Below are 23872 nucleotides of genomic sequence, written 5' to 3'. Positions count from 1 at the left end.
CGCGGGAGACCTGTCCCCGCGGCGGCCGCGCGGGGATGACGGGAAAAATAATAATTAAAGAAAAAAAAAAAAAGAAAAAAAGGACAAGGAAAAGAAACGCCTGGAGATGCCGGGGATTGAACCCGGGACCTCACACATGCGAAGCGCGCGCTCTACCACTGAGCTACATCCCCGGCCGTGGAAACCCTCCTGCCCGGCGCGCTCATGTGGCCGCGGCTGGGCCCGGGCCCGCTCTTCCCGCCCTCCTCGTCCCCACACGGCTCCCTCTGCCGGGAACGGGGATAGGGATCCCCCGGGAACGGGAACAGGGATCCCCCGGGAACGGGGACAGGGATCCCCCCAGGAGCAGCACTGTGTGCGGGGAAAGCTCGGGGCCTGGGGCAGCCCGGGCTGCTGAACCCCGCTCGGGGATACCCAGCCGGGGTCGGGACTGGCAGGTTTAGAGCCCTGATACTGAACGGGAAAGAGCCACCCCCAAGAAAAAAAAAAAAACAAAACAAACAACTTTCATGAGCTTTAGTAGGAGCTGCTCTCTGTTCAGGTTTATTTTCAGAACCGTCTCCATCTCCATGGTACTGCTGGTCTCCCTCAGTGTGCACCTGAGCTATTCCACATAGTCATGGAGTCATGGAATGGTTTGGGTGGGAAAGGACCTTAAAGCCCATCCAGTTCCTACCCCTGCCATGGGCAGGGACACCTTCCACCAGCCCAGGTTGCTCCAAGCCCCATCCAACCTGGCCTTGGACACTTCCAGGGATCCAGGGGCAGCCACAGCTTCTCTGCCCAACCTGTGCCAGGGCCTCCCCATCCTCCCAGCCAGGAATTCCTTCCCAATATCCCATCTATCCCTGCCCTCTGGCAGTGGGAAGCCATTCCCTGTGTCCTGTCCCTCTATCCCTTGTCCCCAGTCCCTCTCCAGCTCTCCTGGAGCCCCTTTAGGCCCTGGAAGGGGCTCTCAGCTCTCCCTGGAGCCTTCTCTTCTCCAGGGGAGCCCCCCCAGCTCTCCCAACCTGGCTCCAGAGCAGAGGGGCTCCAGCCCTGGAGCATCTCCGTGGCCTCCTCTGGACTGACTCCAGATGTGCTGGATAATTCCAGAGTGTTTAATTTATACTCTCACAAGTAGCTGTATGGTCTCACAGAGCCGGGACAGGGAGGACCCTTCCCCACCCAGCCGCCCCTCAGTGTGCCCCATTTCGACATCCATAACCTCAGTGACTCACGTTTTTTCATCCGCTCAGAAAACAACATTTGCAGCTTTACTTTCTTCCAAGCAGATTTTAAGAAGCTGCTGTCTAGGAGTTCCTGAGTGTGCTTTCCCTGATTAACACACCAGCTCTGGGGCTTGTGTGTAAGCCCAGGCGCAGAGCAGCCGTGGCTCCTCACCGGGCCGAGCCAAGGGCGCCGAGCAGGTTAATACCAGCCCTGCAATAAAAACACAAAGCAATTTAAAACCTTCTCTTCAGGTTTTTCTCCTTTTGTTTACCTTCCTGTAGACTTCAGAATAGCCAAAAATGAATAATACAGATATTACTATGCCGTTATGGATTTCTCATATGTGATGGACAGTCACCCAATTGTGAAACTTCCCGCTCAGGAGGTGGATCCAGGCAGAGCTCATTCCGGCTGCTGAGAAGAGCAGCTCCACATCCAAAGCCTATCAGCAAGTATTTAATTACCATCCCTCTGGAAGCAATACAAGTGCTGCCTATATTGAAGTGAAACAAGGCTTCTATTCCAGCAAGGCCTAAATATCCACTAGACCTAATACAGAATAAATTGAATTACTCAGGCCAGACACAACGTGGAGACACTTCAGGAGAAAATAAGATGCCTTAAAGTGAGCTGTAAAGGAAAATAAAATGACCATGGATGGCTGTAAATTACTCAGTGGAAGCCTGAGCCTGTCAGAGCTGCATGTTCATAAAGCAGGAGGGAGCAGAATGGGACCCTGTGGCTGCTCCTAGCACGTGAACATCTCCCAGTCCTTCCCACCATGGCTGGCCCAGCTGTCCGGAGCCAGCCCCTGCTTCCAGGAAACACTTTGTCATCTTGTCTCAATGCTGCTGGAGGCAGGCACAAGCTCCACATTCAGCTGCCTCCAAGGACTACATTCACCTCTTTGTGTTTGGGTTTCTGTGCTGACATCAGGGAAAAACAATGTCACTCTGTTATCTGGCAGCTCCTCCACATTCCTTGGTGGGATTAACTCATTCCTGGTACCTCATGCCTTTGGGGAGGCCTCCCCTGGCCCTGGGGATGGGTTTTCTTTAATCTGCTCAAGTTTCTGCGTTTTTCGTCAATCCTCGTCAGATGCTCACGTAAACTCACTCCGCATTTCCCACAGCAACTTCTCTCCACCCTCAGGGAGTTCTCTAGTCCAGCCTGACAAGGCTCCCTGGCCTGCATGGGAACAGGGATCACAGCGGGATTCTGAACAGACAGATAGGCATGTCTGTGTTTCCTTCTGCTACATCTGCCTCCCGCTGCACTTGTCCCCAGGACTGAATGTTTGCACTCGAAATTCCTTCTTAAAATCAACACTGCCATTCCGAAGAATAGAGCAGCAAAGCCTGGTGGTGTAACACAAACACGTGAGGAGGATCCATGCCGTGGATCCAGCCCAGCCCTGGGCGTTCCCTGCCCATGCAATGACAGACCTGCAGGTCTCTGCTCCCAGGTACATAAATACCACAGAAACACTACATAAGTATGCCACTTACCAAAGCATTTAGAATAATTAATGTATTAGAAGAAAAAACAACGAGGGCAGAGTTGTGATTTGCAGAGAAACGACGAAGACTGTAAATGTTACATTTATTGGAATCACAGAATTGTTAAGGTTGGAAAAGACCTTGGAGATCATCAAGTCCAAATGTCAACCCAGCACCACCATGTTCTCCACTAAAAGGTGTCCTCAAGTCTCCTATGCACACATTTTTTGAAACATATCTACTACTGGCATTAATCAGGGAATATAGTGCTCAGAATAACCTTTAGGAAGCTCTGCACATACGTTACACCAAGTTGGAACGAAGTTACCATCTTAAATGCTCCAAGTGCAAATGTCCTTTTCTCATGGATTTTTACATCTTTGATTTTTATTGACTCAACTTCCTTGTTTGTTGTGGAGAAATTGAGGAATAAAGCAAGGAAGGCTTTCAGCAGTTCCCAGTCATGAAGGAGACCTGCAGAGCCAAGTGTTTGACTGGGTTTTGGTGTGAGAACTAAAACATGCCAAAAATACAGGTTACAGATGAGCCCATAGTAAACAATTAGGAAAGTTGGAGTTAAAAAAGGAGATAAAAAGGCAGAAAACATGATTAAAGTACTGAGCTGGGGGATTCATTAGGATTGCAGACAGATAAGTAAATTAGAGCCCTGCAGAAATTATTTGACTGGCAAATTAATTACACAATATTACAGTGGCTTTCCCAGCCAAATTTAGCCCTCGGGAAGCAGGTAGGACTCTGCCTGACTTAATAAAAGGAGCCTTGACTGGTCTTCAGCTTAATCAGAGACGAAAATTAACATTTCAGGATTTGAGGCAAATAGGAGGTTTCTGGAAAGCTCTGTCACTGTAACAATTACACAGGTTACACTGACAATAGGGCTGTGCAGGCAGTGGGATGCTCCTGCTTTTTCACAGGCCTTTAATTCACTGACCTGCTCAGGAAGCCAAGGCAGGAGGTGATTTGGAAACCCACATGGAGCCTCATTAGGGTAGATCATTCTGTGGGACACTTCAAATTTGCTTAGAGAAGACCTGATAAAAATATTGTACCCCAACCCTGCAAAACTACACTACTACTTTATTATTATTATTATTATTACTACTACTACTACTACTACTATTGTGGTTTATGGTTTATTTTATTTTTATTATCATAATTATTTCCTAAAGTGTTGACTTATTCCCTGAACCTCATTCCCCATTTGCAGCTCAGACTCTGCCCCCAGCAAGCAGAAACTTCATAGAAAAAGAATTATTTATTTTTCAGTTTTCTTGCTAAATATCACATTTTTTTAGGTAGAGATGTTAGGAACTTGCTTTTGGAACAAATGTGGTTTGTTGTTCCTGGAAAAACTTTGGAAATATATATATATATATATATCTCCCAACTGAAACATGTCACCTTCCCTGATAAGCACCGGATGGTACTCTCATTATCCAGGCTGAGCCATGGCATCATTTCAAATATTAAGACCTCAATACCTTGACAAGCATTAAAAAAGACCTTTGCTGCTCTGTCCTGCCCCAGACACGGGAGTGGCTGTGGTGGCCACCCCGAGCTGGCAGCACTCGCCCAGCCGGGCCCAGTGAGCGCCGGTGGGGCTGGGAACCAGCAGCAATAAATGCATTTCCATCTCATTACCAATGTGTCAATAGGGGCCATTCCTGGAGGATTGTCTGCTGGAAGTGTGGGCTCGTTTCATCAGGATCTGACTGATATCAGAATTGACTGGGTTTTCCGATGATGTCTTGTACCGGAATGTTGTGAGCTGGAAACTAATATATTTCTTCTTGCTCATCACATCAATATGGCCTAATTTTGTTGGCTTTTGTATTGAACAATCTGCTGAATGTACAATCCAGTTTTGATTTCTCTCTTTATGACGCCTCTTATTATTAAAGCTCCCTCATCCAAAAAATCATAGATTTCTATTTACTAGTGATATTAATGGGATTCAGTTTTTGTCTCAGATTTAATCTAGTTTTTCCATATTGAAGAACCAAATCCCATTTAGTTATACCTGAATAAAAACCTGTTTTTCCTCCGTTCAGCAACAAAGGCTGAACTTTCGTTGGGTAGTTTTATTGAATATCACTCCTCTCAAAGCAGTGTTTATTACTTACTGTGCTTCAAATCTTGCAAGGAAAACTATATTATTTATTGTGCATCATTAATTGCCTTTTTCTCCATAGTTATCCGGTTGTCTGGATATGGTGAGTCCATATTTGTGTGCCATTGGGTGTGTGCCTGTGCTGTGCTTGTGCTCAATTCCAGCTGGAAGATAAGGAGTGCTGAGGGAGGGAAAGAGAGGATGAAGTTCAGACACCCTCCTCCTGGTTGTAGAATTACGGAATGCCAGACCGATTTGAGTGGGAAGGGACCTTAAAGATCATCCAGCTCCACCCCCTGCCATGGGCAGGGACACCTTCCACCACCCCAGGTTGCTCCAAGCCCCATCCAACCCAGGCTTGGACACTTCCAGGGATCCAGGGGCAGCCACAACTTCTCTGGGCAACCTGGGCCAGGGCCTCCCCACCCTCCCAGCCAGCAATTCCTTCCCAATATCCCATCTCTCCCTGCCCTCTGGCAGTGGGAAGCCATTCCCTGTGTCCTGTCCCTCTATCCCTTGTCCCCAGTCCCTCTCCAGCTCTCCTGGAGCCCCTTTAGGCCCTGCCAGGGGCTCTCAGCTCTCCCTGGAGCCTTCTCTTCTCCAGGGGACCCCCCCCAGCTCTCCCAGCCTGGCTCCAGAGCAGAGGGGCTCCAGCCCTGGAGCAGCTCCGTGGCCTCCTCTGGACTCTCTCCAGCAGCTCCATGTCCTTGTGCTGTTGTTCCCAGGGCTGGGGCAGCTCTGCAGGGGGGTCTCACCTGAGGGGGCAGAGGGGCAGGATCCCCTGGGGAACACCTCCAGGCACACCCAGTGTGCACAGCACTCAGCTGAGTACATTTACACCCATGTGTACCTACACCCTGTGGTAAGAACCTGCATGAGCAACTTGAAGCCCTCGTGTAGGAGCAGCATCTGTACATCTCACCCTGCCAAAGGAGCTGTTTAACTGCTGCCACGTGCCCAGCTCTAACTGCTGTTTACTCCCCTCAGAAGTGCTCCTCTCTGTTTTCCCTGGTTCCTGGGAGATGTCAGCAGCCCTCTTGGGTGCACTGAGCAGTGCCAGTGCTGGTTCATCCCCGGCTCACATTCCAGAGGTTTTGGGGGCTGTGGAGGTGTTGGGTGCCCCCTTCTCAGCCAGCCTGACCCAGACCCTTTCCCCATCGACCCGGGGCTCCAAAAGGTGGTGAAGGACAAATACCCCTGAGCACAGAGCCACCCCTGCATCTGGGGCCCTGCCAGATCCCAGCATCGTCCTGAGAAACCGTACTGGGATGGGGAGACCATGGGGAAAAGCCACCAGCACCAGAGCTGCTGGGAAGGACAGCCAGACGCCCAAAGGCCAAAATGGCAAGTCAAAAATGGGATCTGGGTGCTCCTGACCCACCACCACGGCCATGCCCAGCTCACAGCTCTGGAGAGTCCTGGGAAGGAGCAGGATCTGCACAGGAGGGAAGCACAGTCTGCAGAGAAAGTAAAACTGAGGCTCAGCTGATGCTCGATGACAATGTTTTAAAACTGATAATTAAAAAGCTGTCTTAACAATTTTGGTAAATCATTTTCAGCTTAGACCTCCCTTTCTGAAGCACTGGAAATAATTAACTTTTTAAAACGTAACTCCTCCATATCCTCTACTAAAGTCAGGCATTTTAAAAAGCAAAATGATATTTTAATAATTATTCTCATAATTACAAACCCCATTCTCCACACGGTCCTGTTTTCAATTAACAACTGCACTAATGGGTTTGTTCTCCCTGCCATTTCCCTCTAATGACAGCAGCCGTCACAGACATGGAGAGTTTTGCAAATTCAGGACTATCAGGAGCTGTTTTCTCTTCAATTTACCCCTTTTTTCTGAAGCCTGCAGTAGGTATGAGCCAGGAGATAACATTGTCATACGAGTGGCTGGACAAACACACAATGCTGATAACTCAGTTCCTGGTGGCTGTCACTGAGGGTTTAGGTTGGAAAAGCCCTCTCAGACCATGAGGTCCAACCGTTAACCCATCACTGCCAAGCCCACCACTGAAGCACATCACTAAAGGAAGGTGCCAGCAACTCTCTGCCCCTCGGGGCAGGTGCCTGGAAGAACCTGAAGTGTGTCCATGCTTTGGAAGGTCCCCAAGAGGCTGACCCAGCCATCACCGAGTCTGACTGCTGAATCTTGACGAGGTTGGAATGGGTCTCACAGGTTCAGCTCACTTCATCCATTATCATCGGGACCTTCAGCAGTGAAGAAAAGCTCCAACAGCCTTTTGCCCAAAGGAGACTGTGCTTTGTAAATCAGACTTAGAATCACAGGCTGGTTTGGGTTGGAAGGGACCTTAAAGCTCATCTTGTTCCACCCCTTGCCATGGGCAGGGACACCTCCCACTATCCCAGGTTACCCCAGGCCCGGCCCAACCTGGCCTTGGACACTTCCGGGGACTTATTTCAGAGAATGAATTTAAAACACAACTTCTACACACAAAGACATCAACCGTGTGTTTTGCACACCGTGCTGTCCCCGGGGCTGTCTGAGGGAACACAGAGGTGGAAACTGTCCATCCCTGGGGACAGCCCCTCGCTGGGACACATCCCAGTGAGGGGGACATGGCTCCCAGCAGGGCCCGTGTGACGCAGGGCAGCCGCCCACCAGCCTGGAGACAGCCTGGGACAGCCTGTGACTGTGACTGGGGGTTGTGCTGGTGGCACAATTTCAAGGCAGACTACGCTGGAGGGAGGAGGAGGAGGAGGAGGCTGGCGCCCGGCAGGGCTGGCACACTCCATCACGGCTCGGCGGGATCTGCGCACACGGATCTCCCACTCACCAGTCATGAGCACAACAGCGTTCAGAGATGCTGTGGAAAATGCTCAAAATAGCTGGCTTTGGGGAGGCCTCGAGCCTCGCAGCCTCAGTGGAAAATTATTTTGTTAAGAAGTGAGCGAAGGGGGAGGATGGGGCCCCCTCAAGCTCCAGAGCAGGGCAGGCAGGGCCCCCCATATGAGAGCAGTGCTGGTGATGCCATGGGCAATGCTGCCCCTCCCTGCACGGCCCTGCACGAACCCACAGCGCCTTTAAACTCGAACCCACAGCCCCTTTAAACCCGAACCCACAGTGCCTTTAAACCCGAACCCACAGCGCCTTTAAACCCGAACCCACAGCGCCTTTAAACTCGAACCCACAGCCCCTTTAAACCCGAACCCACAGCCCCTTTAAACCTGAACCCAAGCGCCTTCAAACCCGGCCACGGCAGCGATCGAGGGGTCAGGGCCACCCTCTGCGGGGATGGACTCACCAGGCCAGGCATTCCCTGCTGCTGGCAGTGAGTGCATCCCACAGAAAATTGTTTGAGAGGATTCAGCAAATGGTTTTGGGTTGGGATTACGGGAACAGACTCGTGGTAACTCGCTCCCACCAGACATTCCTCTGGCACTGTCTCACATCTGCCAGGCTCTGAGCGAGCGGCCGTGCGGGCGCCAGGAACACCCTCTCTCACACAGGAGGGTTTGGCACCCATGGATGGGGCTCCTGACACGAGCCCTGAGCCACCTCAGGCTGTTGTTATGAGGCTCTGGTCATGAAAAAGATCTTGGAGGAAAAACACTGGTGTTTGTTCTGAGCATCTTTCCTGGCTCCAGCGCTGAGCACCATCATCCCCAGGCAGACCCAGGGACACTTCTGGAGCTCATCATCAGCCCCTCTGTGTGTGCAAGGACCTCCAAACAGCACTGTCTGTCTGGCGAGGGGGCCACCAACACCTCACAGTACAACCAGTTGCAGGAGAGGGCTGCACTGGTAACCTGCCCCTTTTTCCAGCTTCTGTGGATATTTGTTTTCCTGCTTCAGACATGGCAGTGCCTTCCAGGGAATATGTTTCTGAGGAGGAAGGATCCCAGATATATTGAGAAAATCCCTCCCAAAACAAGAAAGGATTTCTCTTGAAACAAGAAAATACATTTCACTTAACAAAAGCAGTTAATTAAATCAGATTTCTTTACGTTGTGTCAGTTAATTCCCAAAATACAGGGAGAACAACGTGTAATTACGCTGTTTTAGAGTGTTTGTGGCATAAATACATCACTCAAGTGTCAAGTTTTGGGGGTTTCCAGAGCTGGCAGAACAGCCTGGAGCTGAGACAATCCCTGAAAAAATTCCCAAACAAGCAGACAATGGCTGATGCGGATCCTGGGCACCTCCACGGGCACCACGGCCAGACCCGGCCCTGGGACACCCATCCTGGTGTCTCCATGTGGCTGATGGAGCTCATCCACTAGAAATCCACGGACAGCTCCATGGCCTGCACACCTGAATTCTGGGGGGAAAAGTGCAATTATATCCCTGTAGTCTGCTGGAAAAGTGGGAAGGGTGCAGCTCTGTGGGTCTCTCCCTGCAGTGGTGGGCGGCTTCTGCCTCTTCCCAATCCCTTCCCAACCCCATTCCCAGCAAAGGCGCCTGTGCCATTCCTGGGACAGTCTTGGGGTTGTTTTTCCATGATCCCAGCCTGGCTGGCATCCTTGTCAGAGAGCGGGAATTCAGAGCCGAATGGCAGCTGAGAGGCTGTAGCAGTCTCTGCAGCGTAGTTACTACTTTTGGCATTTCCAAACCTTTTAGGAAAATGCTGCCAAGTTAAAACCCCAACCAACGCCTGCGCTCGAGCGCGTGTGCGTGGGGGGCGAGTCTGGAGATGTGTTTTATGTAAGAAAACTTCACAAGGCACTTAAAATAGGCTGTTTTCTGGGATCAGTTGCATCCAGAGGACGCGCGACTGACATCAAACCCCGATGATGTGCTTGCTCCTCATCACAGAGGAGGAGCTGCTCCCAGAGGATGTGTTTGTTCCTAAAATCATGGAATCACAGAGTTGTTTGGGTTGGAAAAGCCCACTGAGACCATCAAGTCCAACCATTCCCCCAGCACTGCCAAGGCCACCCCTGATCCATGTCCCCGAATGCCACATCCACAGGGATTTTAAATCCCTCCAGGGATGGGGACTCCATCACTGCCCTGGGCAGCTGTGCCAGGGCTGGACAGCCCTTTCCAAGAAGGAATTTTCCTGAATATCCCACCTGAGCCTCCCCTGGCACAGCCTGAGGCCGTTCCCTCTCCTCCTGTCCCTTGTTCCCTGGGAGCAGAGCCCGACCCCCCCCGGCTCCCCCCTCCTGTCAGGGGGTTGCAGAGCCAGAAGGTCCCCCCTGAGCCTCCTTTTCTCCAGGCTGAGCCCCCCCCAGAGCCAGAGCCGGAGCAGGGGCTGAGACATTCCCAGTGCGAAGCCTCCCTGATGAAAACATCCTGTGTGGTAGTGGAACTGCGGGGGGTGGGAAAAGCCAAACCAAAGAAAAAGAAAACAATTAAAAGAAAAAAACAACCCAAACACATAAAACGCTTCCCAGTCCCCGGCCGTGCGGGAGCGCTGAGCGGCGGCGGGGGGAGCACGGAGGAGTCCGGGGTGGGGAACGGGGGAGCCCGGACAGGGAAGGGGGAGCCCGAAGGGGAAACGGGGGAGCCCGAAGGGGAAATGGGGGATCCCGGGGGCGGCAGCAGGGTAAATACGGAGGGAGCACAGGGGAACTCGAGGGGCACAACGGGACAGCCCAGGGGGAGCGGGACAGTCCAGAGTGGGAGTGGGACAGTCCGGGAGGAGAGCAGGACAGTCCGGGCGGGAGCGGGACAGTCGGGGGGGAGCGGGACGGTCCGGGGGGGAGCGGGACAGTCCGGGGAGGGGAGGGGGACGGTCCGGCCGCCCCCGCCCGCCGGGAGCCCCCCCGGCGCTGCCGTCACCGCCGCCGTGACGGGCCGTGACGGGCGCTGACGCGGGCAGAGGCAGCTGCGAGGGGGCGCGGCGGCCCCCGGCCCCCGGCCCGGGCTGCGCGCCCGGCTCCGAACGCCCCGCTCCGCCCGGGGAAAGGAGCCGGGCAGCGGAGCCAGGTAGCGGAGCCAGGTAGCGGAGCCAGGTAGCGGCGGGCGGGCGGCGCGGAGCGGGATGGGGATGGGGATGGGGATGGGGATGGAGATGGGGATGGAGATCCCGCCGGGCAGCGCCGGGAGGGTCCCGGGGCCGGGCTGGGGGCGGCGCGCGGCTCCGCCAGCGGTGCCCGCACAGCTGGATGCGGGCGGGCAGATGTTGCTGGCGGCAGCTGCGGCGCGGCTGGGCAGGGAGCAGATGGGCTGCGGCGAGCGCCATATGGCCCGTTTAGCCTTTCACCTCGGGGACATCAATCACAGCCGTCCCGGGAACACGCACCGGCTCCGGCGGGAGCAGGGAGGGCTCCGCGCGGCCCCAATCCCCGGCCGCGGCATCGGCCGTGAAGGGAGCCCGACGATGAGGGACGAAGAATGTGGCCAACCGAGCCAGACATCCAACACCATCAACAGCCCTGCGTTCGGGTCCTGGTGGTTGTCAGAGCAGGCAGGAGCTGACGTGTGGCCTGAGCACTGCTGTGGGGACATCACGGCTTCGTGGGCTCCCAGGGAACAGACACGTGCTGATGGGAATCTGAGCAGGAATAAACATCACTGCAATCAGTACCTCAGATCGTCTGATACCACCTACACGACAGAGAGCAGGAAAGAAGGGAGAATGATACTCCATTGGAAGTTTTAGGGAAATCTAAGGTGGAAAATGGAGTGTTTGTGAGATGGTCCGTTCCTACCCGAGGCTGGCAGTGAGACAGACCCCTGTGCCTGGATGGCTCTGACTCCCCACTGGGGCTCCAACTTCATGCGACATCCAACTTATGACATCCAACTTCCTGGTGACATCCACCCTCGCAGTGTCTGTCACGGCTGCTGGCTTGCTGGGGAGAGTCCTGACACATCTCATGGCACATGTGTGTGTGCACTCTGGCTTGTGCTCTGAGTGCTCCAGGGCTGGGCCTGATGGTGTGTCTGGAGCTGGTGCTGTGGCTCTGAAGATGCTGATCTTCAGCTGCTGTCTGGTGGTGCTGGGGCCAGGCCCTGCCACAGTGGGCAGATACCAGCACAAGGCTCAAGCTTGATGAGCAGCCGGCCTTGTTCTCTGCTTGGGGACTTTGTACCTCACACGAAATTGGATAAAAATACGCTTTAGCCCTCTTGCCCCCTGGAAGGCACTCACAGGGGTGATACCACTCCTCTTGGATCTCTTGGAGATGACATCAATGTAAATGTGTCCATGAAGTGGGGATGGATTGTGACTGTTCCAGGGGCCTGGCACTGCCTCTTTCCTGCACTTGGCTCCGGGCAGGGGAGCAGGCCCTGACAAGCAGAGGGGATTCCTGATGCAAAGAGCGTCAGCCACTGGTACATCATGTCTTCTGGTACCTCATTGTAAGTCTGAAACTTTTGCTCTATTGAAGAGGAAACAAAGCTCTCCCCTCCCAAAACTCCATCCTGAAACACTTGGCAAGTCAGACAGGGGATGTGAGTAGTGAAAGTAGTGAAAGTGTGCCCACGAAGGGAAGGGCCAGGTGCAGAGAGTGCACTGCTGCTGCAGGACCCCTTTTGTATGTACCCCTCAAACACGGCCTGCTGGGCTGGGAGGGGGGAAGGAGTGACCTGTGCCACCACCATGGGATCTCGTCTGACCCAGGAGCTGGGGCTGCCCACAAGCAAAACCAGTGCTCTGTACCTGCAAGTTCCTGCAATGCCCCGATGCCCAGGGCAGCCGGACACACCACACTGGAGGTGGGTGTTTGAGGGAGCTGGTGATGCTGATGGTGTACCCTCAGTGCTGATGGTGCCCTCGGGGCTGCAACAACGAAAACTTCCCCATGGTGACCCCATTACAGTGTTCCTACTAACAGAGGTGCAACCACAGCAACCACCCATCCACGTGCTTCTTAATCCTAAACAAACTGACTTTCCTCGGGAGTTTGCTGCGCTCACAGCCTGGACTGATGTGGAGTTTGGGGTTTTTATTGGGAATGGCAACGCCTGATGCAGTCCTGCACGTCATGGGTGGGTTCCAGAGCAGGGCCTGTGGGGTCAGTGGCAGGGCCTGATCCTGTGGGAGCTGTGGGCTGGGAAACCTCGCTCGTGGTGATGGGAGCCTGCCAGGAAGATGGACTTGCACTTTTGGGAGTGTACTTGGGAACAGGCCCCCCGTAGAGGCCATCCAGGGCCAGAAGTGCTTGTGGTTCGCTCTGGCCTGTCCGTGTGCCCCGTTTCCCTGTGTTTGGACTGTCTTAAATTCCCCAACTTTGTGGCCTTGGGTGTTGCTTTCCTACAGGAGATCATCCTGTGAGTGAGGGGCTGTGCCCAGCTCCCACCCCACTTCCAGGGGGACCAAAGCAGAGCCAGTGGACACGGGACACTCCATCATCAGCACTTGGGGGCAAGAGCGACAGTTCTCTGTAATTAAAGGTGCTCTTTGTGCTCCTGTGTTCGAATACCCAAATCCAGCATTTCCCCACATGTCTGGAATTGTGTTTGCAGTTATTTAATTTGGAGTTCTTTTTAAAAGCATGGAGTCTGGAATGTTTGTTCTCCGCTTTTTTTCACATCATTACTCTGATACTGCTTGATTAGCTCCCTCCCCAGTCATGATTGGTAATTAAAATAGGCATTAAAATTAGTCACTTAGCAATTTTGCTGTTCAATTGGCAATTAAATTACTTAATTGCAATTAAAGTCCTAATTTTAATTGGCAAAATGATAGATGTAGATTTAAGATAATATGTATAAATACTTTAATAAGTGTCTATATAAGGATTACTTAATTACTCAACTTCAAGTTTATGCTGTTAACTTTAGAACTTTTAAGTGAGTAATGAAATTTATATTACATCTATTCTAAGGATATGATAATTAGATGTATCACTTAGCCCTATAAGGGCCTGGGCTGTGAGTTGCTTCTGTGGTGTTGAACTACAGCCTGGACAAGCTGTTGGGATAGGAGTGACACTGATGGTGACGCCGCAGCCAAGGGGACACACGGGGAAGTTGGCTGAGCTCCTCCAGCACCCGCTGGGTGAATCCCATGGAGAAGCAGCACCTGGAGCTGTGGAAACACTGTTCTAAATAATCCTCAGTGGCTCCTCACAGCGCTGGGCCGTTTCTGTGCTGGTCTTCACCTCATCATCCCGCCGGATAAATCCCGGGAGCAGCTCTGTGGGAGCAGGAGAACATCACCCGGCTGTGGAGATGGTCTCTCAGGGTGGGGGCAGTTCGTCTCGGGTGTTTGAGTTTCTCCAGCGAGAGGAGCAAGTTGGGAAGGGAATGTTTGGGTTTCACACAAACCATCGGTATTTCAGCGTTCCGGGGGGTTTCTGCAAGGTGCAGACTTTGGGGGGAACACGCTGGATTTTAGGGTGAGGTTGTGCCGCGCTGGGCTTTATTCCCGGTTGGATGTTTGGTACCTTTCACAGCCTTTAGGACATGGGGTCTACTGCACTCCTGAGGAAGGGCACCTGGAGCTGCTGGGCCGTTCCCAGGCTGTGAAGGCCCGTGGCCACCCCGTCTGTGTTGGGAAGGGACACCCACTCACGTGACTGTGTCCCTTTTTTCCAGGTTGGAGGCAGCAGAGGGTCCCATGGGAAGGTCCAGGGTTGGTGTTGGAGCCACCTGCCAGACCCCACCAAGCATCTCCCTCCAAAAGCTCTTTGTCCCTGTGCACCATCACTGGATGGACCCAGAAACTGAGATTCCTGATCGGTTTTTAGTAAATATTTTTAAATAAATGCAGCGCCTTTAATTGTCCCACCCCAGCCCTGCTTTGTGACTTCTCCCAAAACTCCCCCAGCCAGGCTTGGGCTGGGAATGATGGAAACTGGGGGGGGGCTGTGCAGGTGTTGCTGGGGCAGAGGTAAAATAAAATAGAGCAAAGTAAAATAAGAAAAATCAATAAACAAATAACTGGAATTTAAATAAAAAGGTAAATAAATAATAGAAAAAAAATTAAATAAAAATAAATTAGGAAGATTTAATAAATGAGATACAATAAAAATAAGTAAATGCATTTAATAAAATGAAATAAAACTTATGGTGAAATAGAATAAAAAATTTTAAAAATAAAATAAAGTAATATAAATTAAAGTATGCGATGAAATAAATGGAAATAAATAAAATTGAAATAAATAAAATAAAAAAATTAAAATTAGATAAATATAAATTAAAATAAAAATAATGAAGTCATAGGAAAAATAATACAATAAATAGGATGAAAATAAAAATTTTAAAAGCACAAAAAAGAACAAAAATAAATTATAATTAATTAAAATAGAAAAATAACACAATAAACAAAATAAAATAGACTAAAATCCGCCCAAATTCCGCTTGGGCTTCCGTGGAGGAGGGAGAGGGTTGCGCGTAGGAAGCGGCGGCGATGAATGGAAGGCGCGGCTGCCCCACTGCCGACCCCGGGCTCGGGGTTTGCCCCCAAACCCCGTGTTTGTCCCCAAACCACGCTGGGGGGGGTTCAGTGCCCCCAGACCCCGTGTTTGCCCCCGGACCAGGCTGGGTGGTTCAGTGCCCCCAAACCCCGTGTTTGCCCCCGGACCAGGCTGGGGGGGTTCAGTGCCCCCAAACCCCGTGTTTGCCCCCGGACCAGGCTCGGGGGGGTGTCAGTGCCCCAGACCCGTGTTTCCCCCGGCCCAGGCTCGGGGGGGTGTCAGTGCCCCAGACCCGTGTTTCCCCCGGCCCAGGCTCGGGGGGGTGTCAGTGCCCCAGACCCGTGTTTCCCCCGGCCCAGGCTGGGTCCCACCCGCGCTATTCCGGGCCGTCACGTCACGGTGACGCGCGCGGGGGGGCAGGGGCGGCCCCGCCTTCTATGCAAATGAGGCCACGCCCCCGCTCCGCGCGTGGCCGGGGCGTGTCCCGCCGCGTGACGTCACCGGTCGGAAACTTACCAAAAGGGCGCGCTGGCGCGCGGGGGGGCGTGTCCGGGGCGGGCCCCGGCGGCGCTGATTGGCCGCGCGCGCTGACGCGCGGTGACGCGCGGGGGCTCGCGGCGCACGTTGGTCGGCGGCGCCGCGGCCACATAAACAAAGGCACATTGCGGGCGGGCACAGTCCGGCCGCCCGCGCCGCACAGCGCTGTTCGCCGCGCCCGCCCGCACCGCCCGCCCGCACCGCGGCGCGCGCCCCGCTCCGCGCTCCGCTCCCGGTGAGTGCCTGTCCGTCCGTCCGTCCGTCCGTCCCGTCCCGTCCCGTCCCGCAGCCCCTCCCGAACGGGGTCCCGCGCGCGAGGCGCGGGGAGAGCGCCCGCCCGGTCCCGTCCCATCCCGCCCGCCGGCGGGTCCCGCACTGGTCCCCACACGGGTCGGGTCGCGCTGTCACCCGCGGATCCGCCGCGGTGTGCCGGGTCCGCCCCGCCGGCTGTCACCCGCGCCGGCTGTCACCCGCACCGCCACCTCCGGGGGACACCCCGCGCCTCACCCGCTCCCCCGGGGACGCACCGCGTGTTCCCGGTGGGATGGAGAAGCGAACACGGCACCGGATGCCGCTGACAACCCGTCCGCCCGCCAGGAGATTCCTGCCCGCTTACAGGGAAAAGAACCCAAACCGACCCCAAACCCGCTGCTCGTGGGCGTGGGGTGGCTCTGCTCCCGCACCCCGCGGGTCCGCAGCTGGGGCTCCCCCGGACCCCGGCAGCCTCCCCGGCGGGGCCGTGGGTCTGTCTCGAGTCCCGTGTCCCTGGGTTTGTCGCTGTACGAGCGAGTCCCTGTGTCTGTCCTCCCACCAGTATGTTTGTCCCCGTCCCCATGTGCGTGACCGGCGGCTCCGTGTGTCTGTCCCGCTCGCCGGTTCCATGTGTCTGTGCCCCACCCCGGCTGCCCGACCGGCGGTCCGCGTGTCCATCCCCGACCGGCGGGTCCGTGTGTCCGTCCGCGACCGGCGGTCCGTGTGTCCGTCCGCGACCGGCGGTCCGTGTGTCCATCCCCGACCGGCGGTCCGTGTGTCCACCCCTGACCACCCATCCCTGTCTCTCAGCCGTCGGCCCGGGCAGGCTGGAGCCGCCGCCGCGCTGTGACCCCGCGGACTCCTCGCTCCCCGCCGCGCTCCGACGCTGTCCGCCCCCGGCTGCCCCGACACCGCCGCTCCCTCGGCTGAAGGTTGGTGCGCTCCGGCCCCGCGGCTCCGCGGCCCCGGCGGGGCAGGGGCAGCGGGAACCCTCCGCTCGCCCCCGCGGTGCCCGGCGCGGGGCGGTGCGGGGCGGCGCGGGCCGAGTCTACCTGACGCTGTTTCGTTTGCAGCCATGCCCTGTGTTCAGGCTCAGTATGGGTCCTCGCCTCAAGGAGCCAGCCCGGCCTCCCAGAGCTACAGCTACCACTCCTCGGGAGAATACAGCTCCGATTTCCTAACTCCGGAGTTTGTCAAGTTTAGCATGGACCTCACCAACACTGAAATCACTGCCACCACTTCTCTCCCCAGCTTCAGTACCTTTATGGACAACTACAACACAAGCTACGACGTGAAGCCCCCGTGCTTGTACCAAATGCCCCTGTCGGGACAGCAGTCCTCCATTAAGGTGGAAGACATTCAGATGCACGGCTACCAGCAGCACGGCCACCTGCCCCCCCAGTCCGAGGAGATGATGTCCCACTCGGGCTCCGTCTACTACAAGCCCTCGTCGCCCCCGACTCCCTCCACGCCCGGCTTCCAGGTGCAGCACGGCCCCGTGTGGGACGATCCCGGCTCCCTGCACAACTTCCACCCCAACTACGTGGCCACCACGCACATGATCGAGCAGCGCAAAACGCCAGTGTCCCGCCTCTCCCTCTTCTCCTTCAAGCAGTCTCCCCCCGGCACGCCCGTGTCCAGCTGCCAGATGCGCTTTGACGGGCCCCTGCACGTGCCCATGACCCCCGAGCCGGCCGGGCCGCACCACGGCGTGGACGGGCAGGCCTTCGCCGTGCCCAACCCCATCCGCAAGCAGCCGTCCATGGCCTTCCCCGGGCTGCAGCTGGGCCACGCGCCCCAGCTGCTGGACAGCCAGGTGCCCTCGCCGCCCTCGCGGGGGTCCCCGTCCAACGAGGGGCTCTGCGCCGTCTGCGGGGACAACGCGGCCTGCCAGCACTACGGCGTGCGCACCTGCGAGGGCTGCAAGGGCTTCTTCAAGGTACGCGGGCACGCGGGGCACCCGGCGCGAGGGCAGGGCGTGGGCAGGGGGCAGGCAGGGAGCGGGACAGCGGGCAGGCAGGGAGCGGGACAGCGGGCAGGCAGGGAGCTGGACAGTGGGCAGGCAGGGACCGGGACAGCAGGCAGGCAGGGAGCAGGCAGAGCAGGGACAGGGTGCAGGACAGTGGGCAGGCAGGGTGCAGGACAGTGGGCAGGCAGCGTGCAGGCAGGGCACGGGCAGGGTGCAGGCAGGGCACGGGCAGGGTGCAGGCAGGGCAGCAGGCAGCGGGGGACCCGGCGGGGCGAGGAGCCTGCAGATGGAAATCGGTTAGGACAGAGAACTGCGTCTGAGCTAACCATGTGGAACAGAATTCCCTGTGGTAAAATTAAGTGATCTCTTTATTTCACCATCCTGATTGAATAATCTTATCATTTTAAATAGAGAAGGTCTCCAAGGAATGTAAATAATATGAATGCCCACGGATTTGTATTTACCGAGCGTCTCCTTCCCTCCTCTTGGCATATAAAACACGGCCAGGAGCTGCGAGGTTACCTCGGATGTTAACGCTGTCAATTTGCTCCTGTTAAATGCCCAGGAAAAAAAAAAAGAAAGGAAAAGAAAGGGGTGGGGGGAAGAGAGAAAAGGGAAAAGGAAATGAAAGGGGGAAAAGGAAATGGAGGGGGAAAAAGGGAAAAGAAATTAAGGGAGAAAGGGAAATAAAGGAAAAAAAAGGAAAAGAAAATAAATTTTACAAGGTGAGAAGAAAAAAGGGAAGAATAAAGGGGAAAGGAAATAAAGGAAAAATGGAAAAGGAAATTTTAAAAAAGGAAAAAGAAAGGGAAAAAAGGGGAAGGGAAATAAAGATAGAAAAGGAGGAAGAAAATAAAGATAAAAGGAGAAAAAAAAGGAAAAGAAAATAAAAGGGAAAAGGAAAAAGAAAATAAAGGGTAAAATGGAAAAGAAAATAAAAAGGAAAAGGGAAAAGAATATAAAGGGGGAAAAATAAAACCGGGAAAACAAAATAAGGGGGGAAAGGGGAGAAAATAAAGGCAAAAACTGAAAAGAAAATACAGGGGGAAAGGGGAAAAGAAAATCGAGGGGAAAACAGGGGATAAGAAAATAAAGGCGGGAGCGGGATCGGGGCCCGCAGCCCCGTCCGGCCGCTCAGCCCGCCCGTCCCGCCCCGTCCCGCAGCGCACGGTGCAGAAGAACGCCAAGTACGTGTGTCTGGCCAACAAGAACTGCCCGGTGGACAAGCGCCGGCGCAACCGCTGCCAGTACTGCCGCTTCCAGAAGTGCCTGGCCGTCGGCATGGTCAAGGAGGGTGAGTGTCCGTCCGTCCGTCCGTCCGTCCGTCCGTCCGCCCGCCCGCCCCGAGCGCTCCCCGCGGGCCGCGCTGACCCCGCTCTCTCTTGCAGTGGTGCGCACAGACAGCCTAAAAGGCCGGCGGGGCCGCTTGCCGTCCAAACCGAAGAGCCCCCAGGAGCCCTCTCCCCCCTCTCCCCCGGTGAGTCTGATCAGTGCGCTGGTGAGAGCCCATGTCGACTCCAACCCGGCTATGACCAGCCTGGACTATTCCCGGGTAAGCGGCACCGAGCTCGCGGAGGGACCCCGCCGCCGCCGCCCGGGGAGGGGGGGCCGGCGGCCCCGCGGCCGCTGCGGGGGGAGAGCCGGGGCTCGGAGCTCTGCCCGCCCCGCCGGGGCCGCCGCTCACCGCACCCGCACCGGCACCGCAGCGCTGCCGGGCGGCCGGGCTCGGCTCAGCCCCGCCGGCACCGGGGCTCGGCTCAGCCCCGCCGGCACCGGGGCTCGGCTCAGCCCCGCCGGCACCGAGGGCTCGGCTCAGCCCCGCCGGTCCCGGGGCTCGGCTCAGCCCCGCCGGTCCCGGGGCTCGGCTCAGCCCCGCCGGTCCCGGGGCTCGGCTCAGCCCCGCCGGTCCCGGGGCTCGGCTCAGCCCCGCCGGTCCCGGGGCTCGGCTCAGCCCCGCCGGCCCCAGCACCGCCCCGGGATCGGGCCCCCCGCGCACGCAGAGCGGCGGCCTCGGAGCGCCGTTCCTAATCGAATTAATTGCCCCGGAACATCTAATTTCCTCACCGGTCAGAGAGAGGTTTAATTGTTATCCCAGCCCGCTCCCTGGCCGGGGATGGGGTGAGCAATTTCACGGGTTATAGACTTTAGAGAACCTCATTAAGGGCTTTTTAAAATGAATTTCCAGTTCCAGGCTAACCCCGACTACCAGCTGAGCGGTGACGACACCCAGCACATCCAGCAGTTCTATGATCTCCTGACCGGCTCCATGGAGATCATCCGAGGGTGGGCAGAAAAAATCCCCGGCTTCACCGACCTCCCCAAAACGGACCAGGACCTGCTCTTCGAGTCTGCCTTCCTGGAGCTGTTCGTGCTGCGGTTGGCGTACAGGTGAGGGGCGGCCAGGGAGCCAGACCCTTTCAAGGTCCACTGATCTGCATTTTATTAACTCCTCGGTAATTAGGTGCCTCTTAAATCCTTCATTTATTGCTCCTCAAGTAATTAGTTGTTTAGCTTTTCTCTCCTCATCTTCTCCTTTCTTATTTTTTTAAAATTTCTTTCCTCTTCTTTTCTTTTTTCTCTTTCACTCTCTTTATTTTATCCTTCTCTCCCTTCCTTCTTTCCCTTCCTTCTCTCCCTTCCTTCCTTTTGCTCATTCTCTCTCTTTTTTTTTTTTTTTAATCCTTTGTCTTTTTTTCTCTCATCCTCTTCCTTCATTTTTTTCTTTCTATCTAATTTTCCCCCCTCTCTCATTCATCCATCAGTTCATTTTGGGGTTGTCCCCTTCCTTCCAGGTCCAACCCCGTGGAGGGGAAGCTAATCTTCTGCAACGGGGTGGTCCTGCACCGGTTGCAGTGCGTCCGTGGCTTTGGGGAGTGGATCGATTCCATTGTGGAGTTTTCCTCCAACTTGCAAAACATGAACATCGACATCTCTGCCTTCTCCTGCATCGCTGCCCTGGCCATGGTGACAGGTCAGTGTCCCCCCTTCCTGCCTGCTCCTGTTCCCTCGCCCACCTCTCTCCGTGTCAGACCCGTAACGTCCCGCACCCTTCTCTTTGCAGAGAGGCACGGGCTGAAGGAACCCAAGAGGGTGGAAGAGCTTCAGAACAAGATTGTAAATTGTCTCAAAGACCATGTGACTTTCAATAACGGGGGCCTGAATCGCCCCAACTATTTGTCCAAACTCTTGGGGAAGCTCCCCGAACTCCGCACGCTTTGCACGCAGGGGCTGCAGCGCATTTTCTACCTGAAACTGGAAGATTTGGTGCCACCGCCAGCAATAATCGACAAACTTTTCCTGGACACTTTACCTTTTTAAGACTCTTCCCCCGTGCGCTTCCGCTGACCCGAGGAGAAGCTCCACCTGTCTGAAGGGGAGCTGGTCTGGGCCCAGAGCAGCACCCCTGGGTGCCAGCTCCCACCCCAGCCAGTGTTGCGAACTCCTGCAGGCAGAACGCGATGGGCATTTTGGCTCTGGGGCATCATGGATGCAGCTCATGGACTACACAAATACCATGGTATAAACTTTTTATTATCGGCTTCTAAATGAATTTATTGTTAAGGACTTCTGAGTGGAAAGGTGACCCAATCTGGCGACGCCGGGCGCGCAGCTCAGACCCACGCGGTGACAAACCGAGTGTTGAGGGACCCACGAGTGTCACCCTCCTAAAGACTAAAGTTTTCTGCTGTAAAAGAAAGCTGTAATATACCCAAAGCCCAAACGTTGCGTGGGTGGCGTGGCATTGGAGAAGGCTTGTAAATTTATCGGATGCGGTTTGGCTTTTTAAAAAATTATTCCGTGCCTATTTATGAAGAAATACGGAAAATAATTCTAGAAAAAAAAATAAAAATAAAAGCTAAACGTGTTTGGGGAAAAAAAAAATAATTAAAAAAAAAAAAAGGGAGAATAAAGACAAGAAAACCCAATCTGTCCATACCAGGGAAGCATGACGATTCCAGGGTGACAATGTTATAGGCACTTGCTATTTCAGTAATGTCTATATTCTATAAATAGTATTTCAGACACTATGTAGTCTGGTAGCTTTTATAAAGACTGGTAGTTATCTAAGCTTCAAACATTTTCTCAATTGTAAAATAGGTGGGAACAAGTGTCACCCCCCCGAGATCCCCCCCCAAAGGGACACATAGTGTTTGTAAACACCGCCCGACACCCCTTGTTTGTAAGTGTTGTATGTACTGTTGATGTTGATTAAAGAAGAAGTTTATATCTTGATTATTTTGTTGTCTAAAGCTAAACAGATCTTGCATGCAGCAGCTTTTGACTGTTTCCAGAGTGCTTATACTATACATAACTCCCTGGAAATTACTGAGCACTTTGAATTTTTGGTTTGTTTTGTTCCGGGTTTTTTTTTTATGTCTAAAAATTGTCGGTTAATATATTATTTTATGTTCGAGTAATATTTTTAATATTGCCATATTCTGTGGTATTTTTCTTTGTATACCCCGGTTCGGCACACGGGAAAGTCGCTGCCTTTTTTTAATATGGTGTGAGACAGTTAGAAACGCGGATTATAATTATTATTATTATTATTATTATTATTATTATTATTATTTTTTCTCCCGAGAACTCTTTCTTTGAGAAAGACAATTTTAATGTTTACAACAATAAAACATGTAAACGAATCGAATTTCGTCTCCTTTCTGCCGAAGTGCGAAGCTGCCCCGCAGCCCCCGCCGCACCCAGGGGACAAAAGCCTCTGCCCGTGCGGCGATCCCGGAGCGCCGATGGACGGGGCCGTTCCCGTTCGGTGCCGCCGGCGCCGCGGGAGGAAGAGGAGGAAAACCCGCGGCTCGGAGGTTGGTCCTTTCCCGGGTTTTTCCGCGGTCGGTCCCCGCCGCATCCAGACCCCGCATCAGGACCCCGCATCCTGCGGCATCCATCCCTCTCTCCCTCCTCCCGCGCCGGCGTTTGCTCAGGCACATCCCTTCATCGGGGGGCTAGTTCCTCAGGAAAACACCTTTAGTTAAGGCATTTAATCCCTGAACTTGCCCCCGCGGCTGCGGAGGGGCTCGGGGGAGCAGGACGGGCCGCGCGGAGCAAAGCGGGGTGCGGATACCGGGGGAATTCGCTGCCCCCCGGAGCCTCGGGGGTCCCGCGGACTGCGGGGCAGGGCGGGGGGGCTTCTCCGCACCGGCGGGACCGACACCGCGCCCCGACCCCCGCGGGGTCCCGGCTCCGGGAGGGGGACCGGGATGTGCTGGCGGGGCTCCCACGCGTGGAGAGGGAGCGGGAACCGAAACCCCGGTGGTTCGTCCGGGAATGGCCAGAACTTCAGTAACGCCCGTGGGAGGGTGAGGGGACTCCGCTGCCGCAGCCGGGTTCAATCCGCTCTCTGCCACGGGTCCCGCGGTGCCCGACCCAAAAACCCCCACGGACACGGAGTTACGGGCGGGGAGGGCCCCGGTGCCCGTCCCCGGGGGGCTGCGATCCCCCGCCGCCCCGCACCCCCCGCACCCCCCGCAGCCCGGTCCCCTGCGCCTCCGCAGCGGACAGCCCCGAGCAGCCACTCTGCCCGGGGAAGGGGCTTTGCGGCTCGACCGGGCGAAAAATTCCTAAAATAAAGAGTTGTAAGAAGAATTAAGAGTCGGTCCCACCGCAGGCGGGTGCGGGGGGCAGCGAGTGGGGCTGGGGTAGAGTTAGGTGCTGCCTAATTCATGCTGAGCGGGGTTTTGAGCTTGGGATTGCCAAGGACACGGGGCTGGAGTCATTGTGACTTTAACCTAGATAATATATATGGAATATAGATATTCCCTAAATACGTGTGAGTAGATACAGAAGTGTAAATGTCTATGCTTTAGAAGGGTTTTTAAATGGAAAAAAGCACACCTGTTTATAGAAAGGATTTAACAACTCGACCTTCCTTTAAATATGCCCACACCTGCTCCCAATTCTCCCCCAAAATCAGCTGCTTCCACCACTTGCCTCAGCGTCTTCTGCAGTAACTTTTCTAACAGGTTTAACCCTCTG

At 54.8% G+C, this 23872-nt stretch overlaps 1 protein-coding gene and 1 non-coding gene across 5 annotated transcripts; one reads left to right on the top strand and one right to left on the bottom strand.

The window, feature by feature from the left end:
* Positions 1-101: 101 nt before the first annotated feature.
* On the bottom strand, positions 102-173 carry TRNAA-CGC (transfer RNA alanine (anticodon CGC)). The gene has a single exon. It is a non-coding gene; the product is annotated as a tRNA-Ala (tRNA).
* Positions 174-15819: 15646 nt separating this feature from the next.
* NR4A2 (nuclear receptor subfamily 4 group A member 2) lies at positions 15820-22521 on the top strand. Of its 4 annotated transcripts, XM_051810175.1 has the most exons (8): positions 16747-16847; positions 16989-17398; positions 17531-17854; positions 19049-19178; positions 19273-19436; positions 20070-20272; positions 20677-20855; positions 20946-22521. In XM_051810175.1, the coding sequence occupies exons 2-8, from the start codon at positions 16991-16993 to the stop codon at positions 21200-21202; spliced, it is 1665 nt and encodes a 554-aa protein (XP_051666135.1). In that variant the 5' UTR covers positions 16747-16847; positions 16989-16990; the 3' UTR covers positions 21203-22521. The 4 variants fall into 4 exon arrangements, with proteins under 4 accessions (XP_051666133.1, XP_051666135.1, XP_051666134.1 ...); XM_051810173.1 differs by lacking the exon at positions 16747-16847 and adding an exon at positions 15820-15898 and having other exon boundaries at positions 16989-17854; XM_051810174.1 differs by having other exon boundaries at positions 16989-17854; positions 19273-19361.
* Positions 22522-23872: the final 1351 nt, after the last annotated feature.

This window comes from Manacus candei, unplaced genomic scaffold (assembly GCF_025592945.1).
Source record: "Manacus candei isolate 608988 ecotype Guabito, Panama unplaced genomic scaffold, ASM2559294v1 h1tg000077l, whole genome shotgun sequence".
NCBI classification, from domain to species: domain Eukaryota; kingdom Metazoa; phylum Chordata; class Aves; order Passeriformes; family Pipridae; genus Manacus; species Manacus candei.
This window is presented reverse-complemented; position numbering and strand designations above follow the sequence as displayed.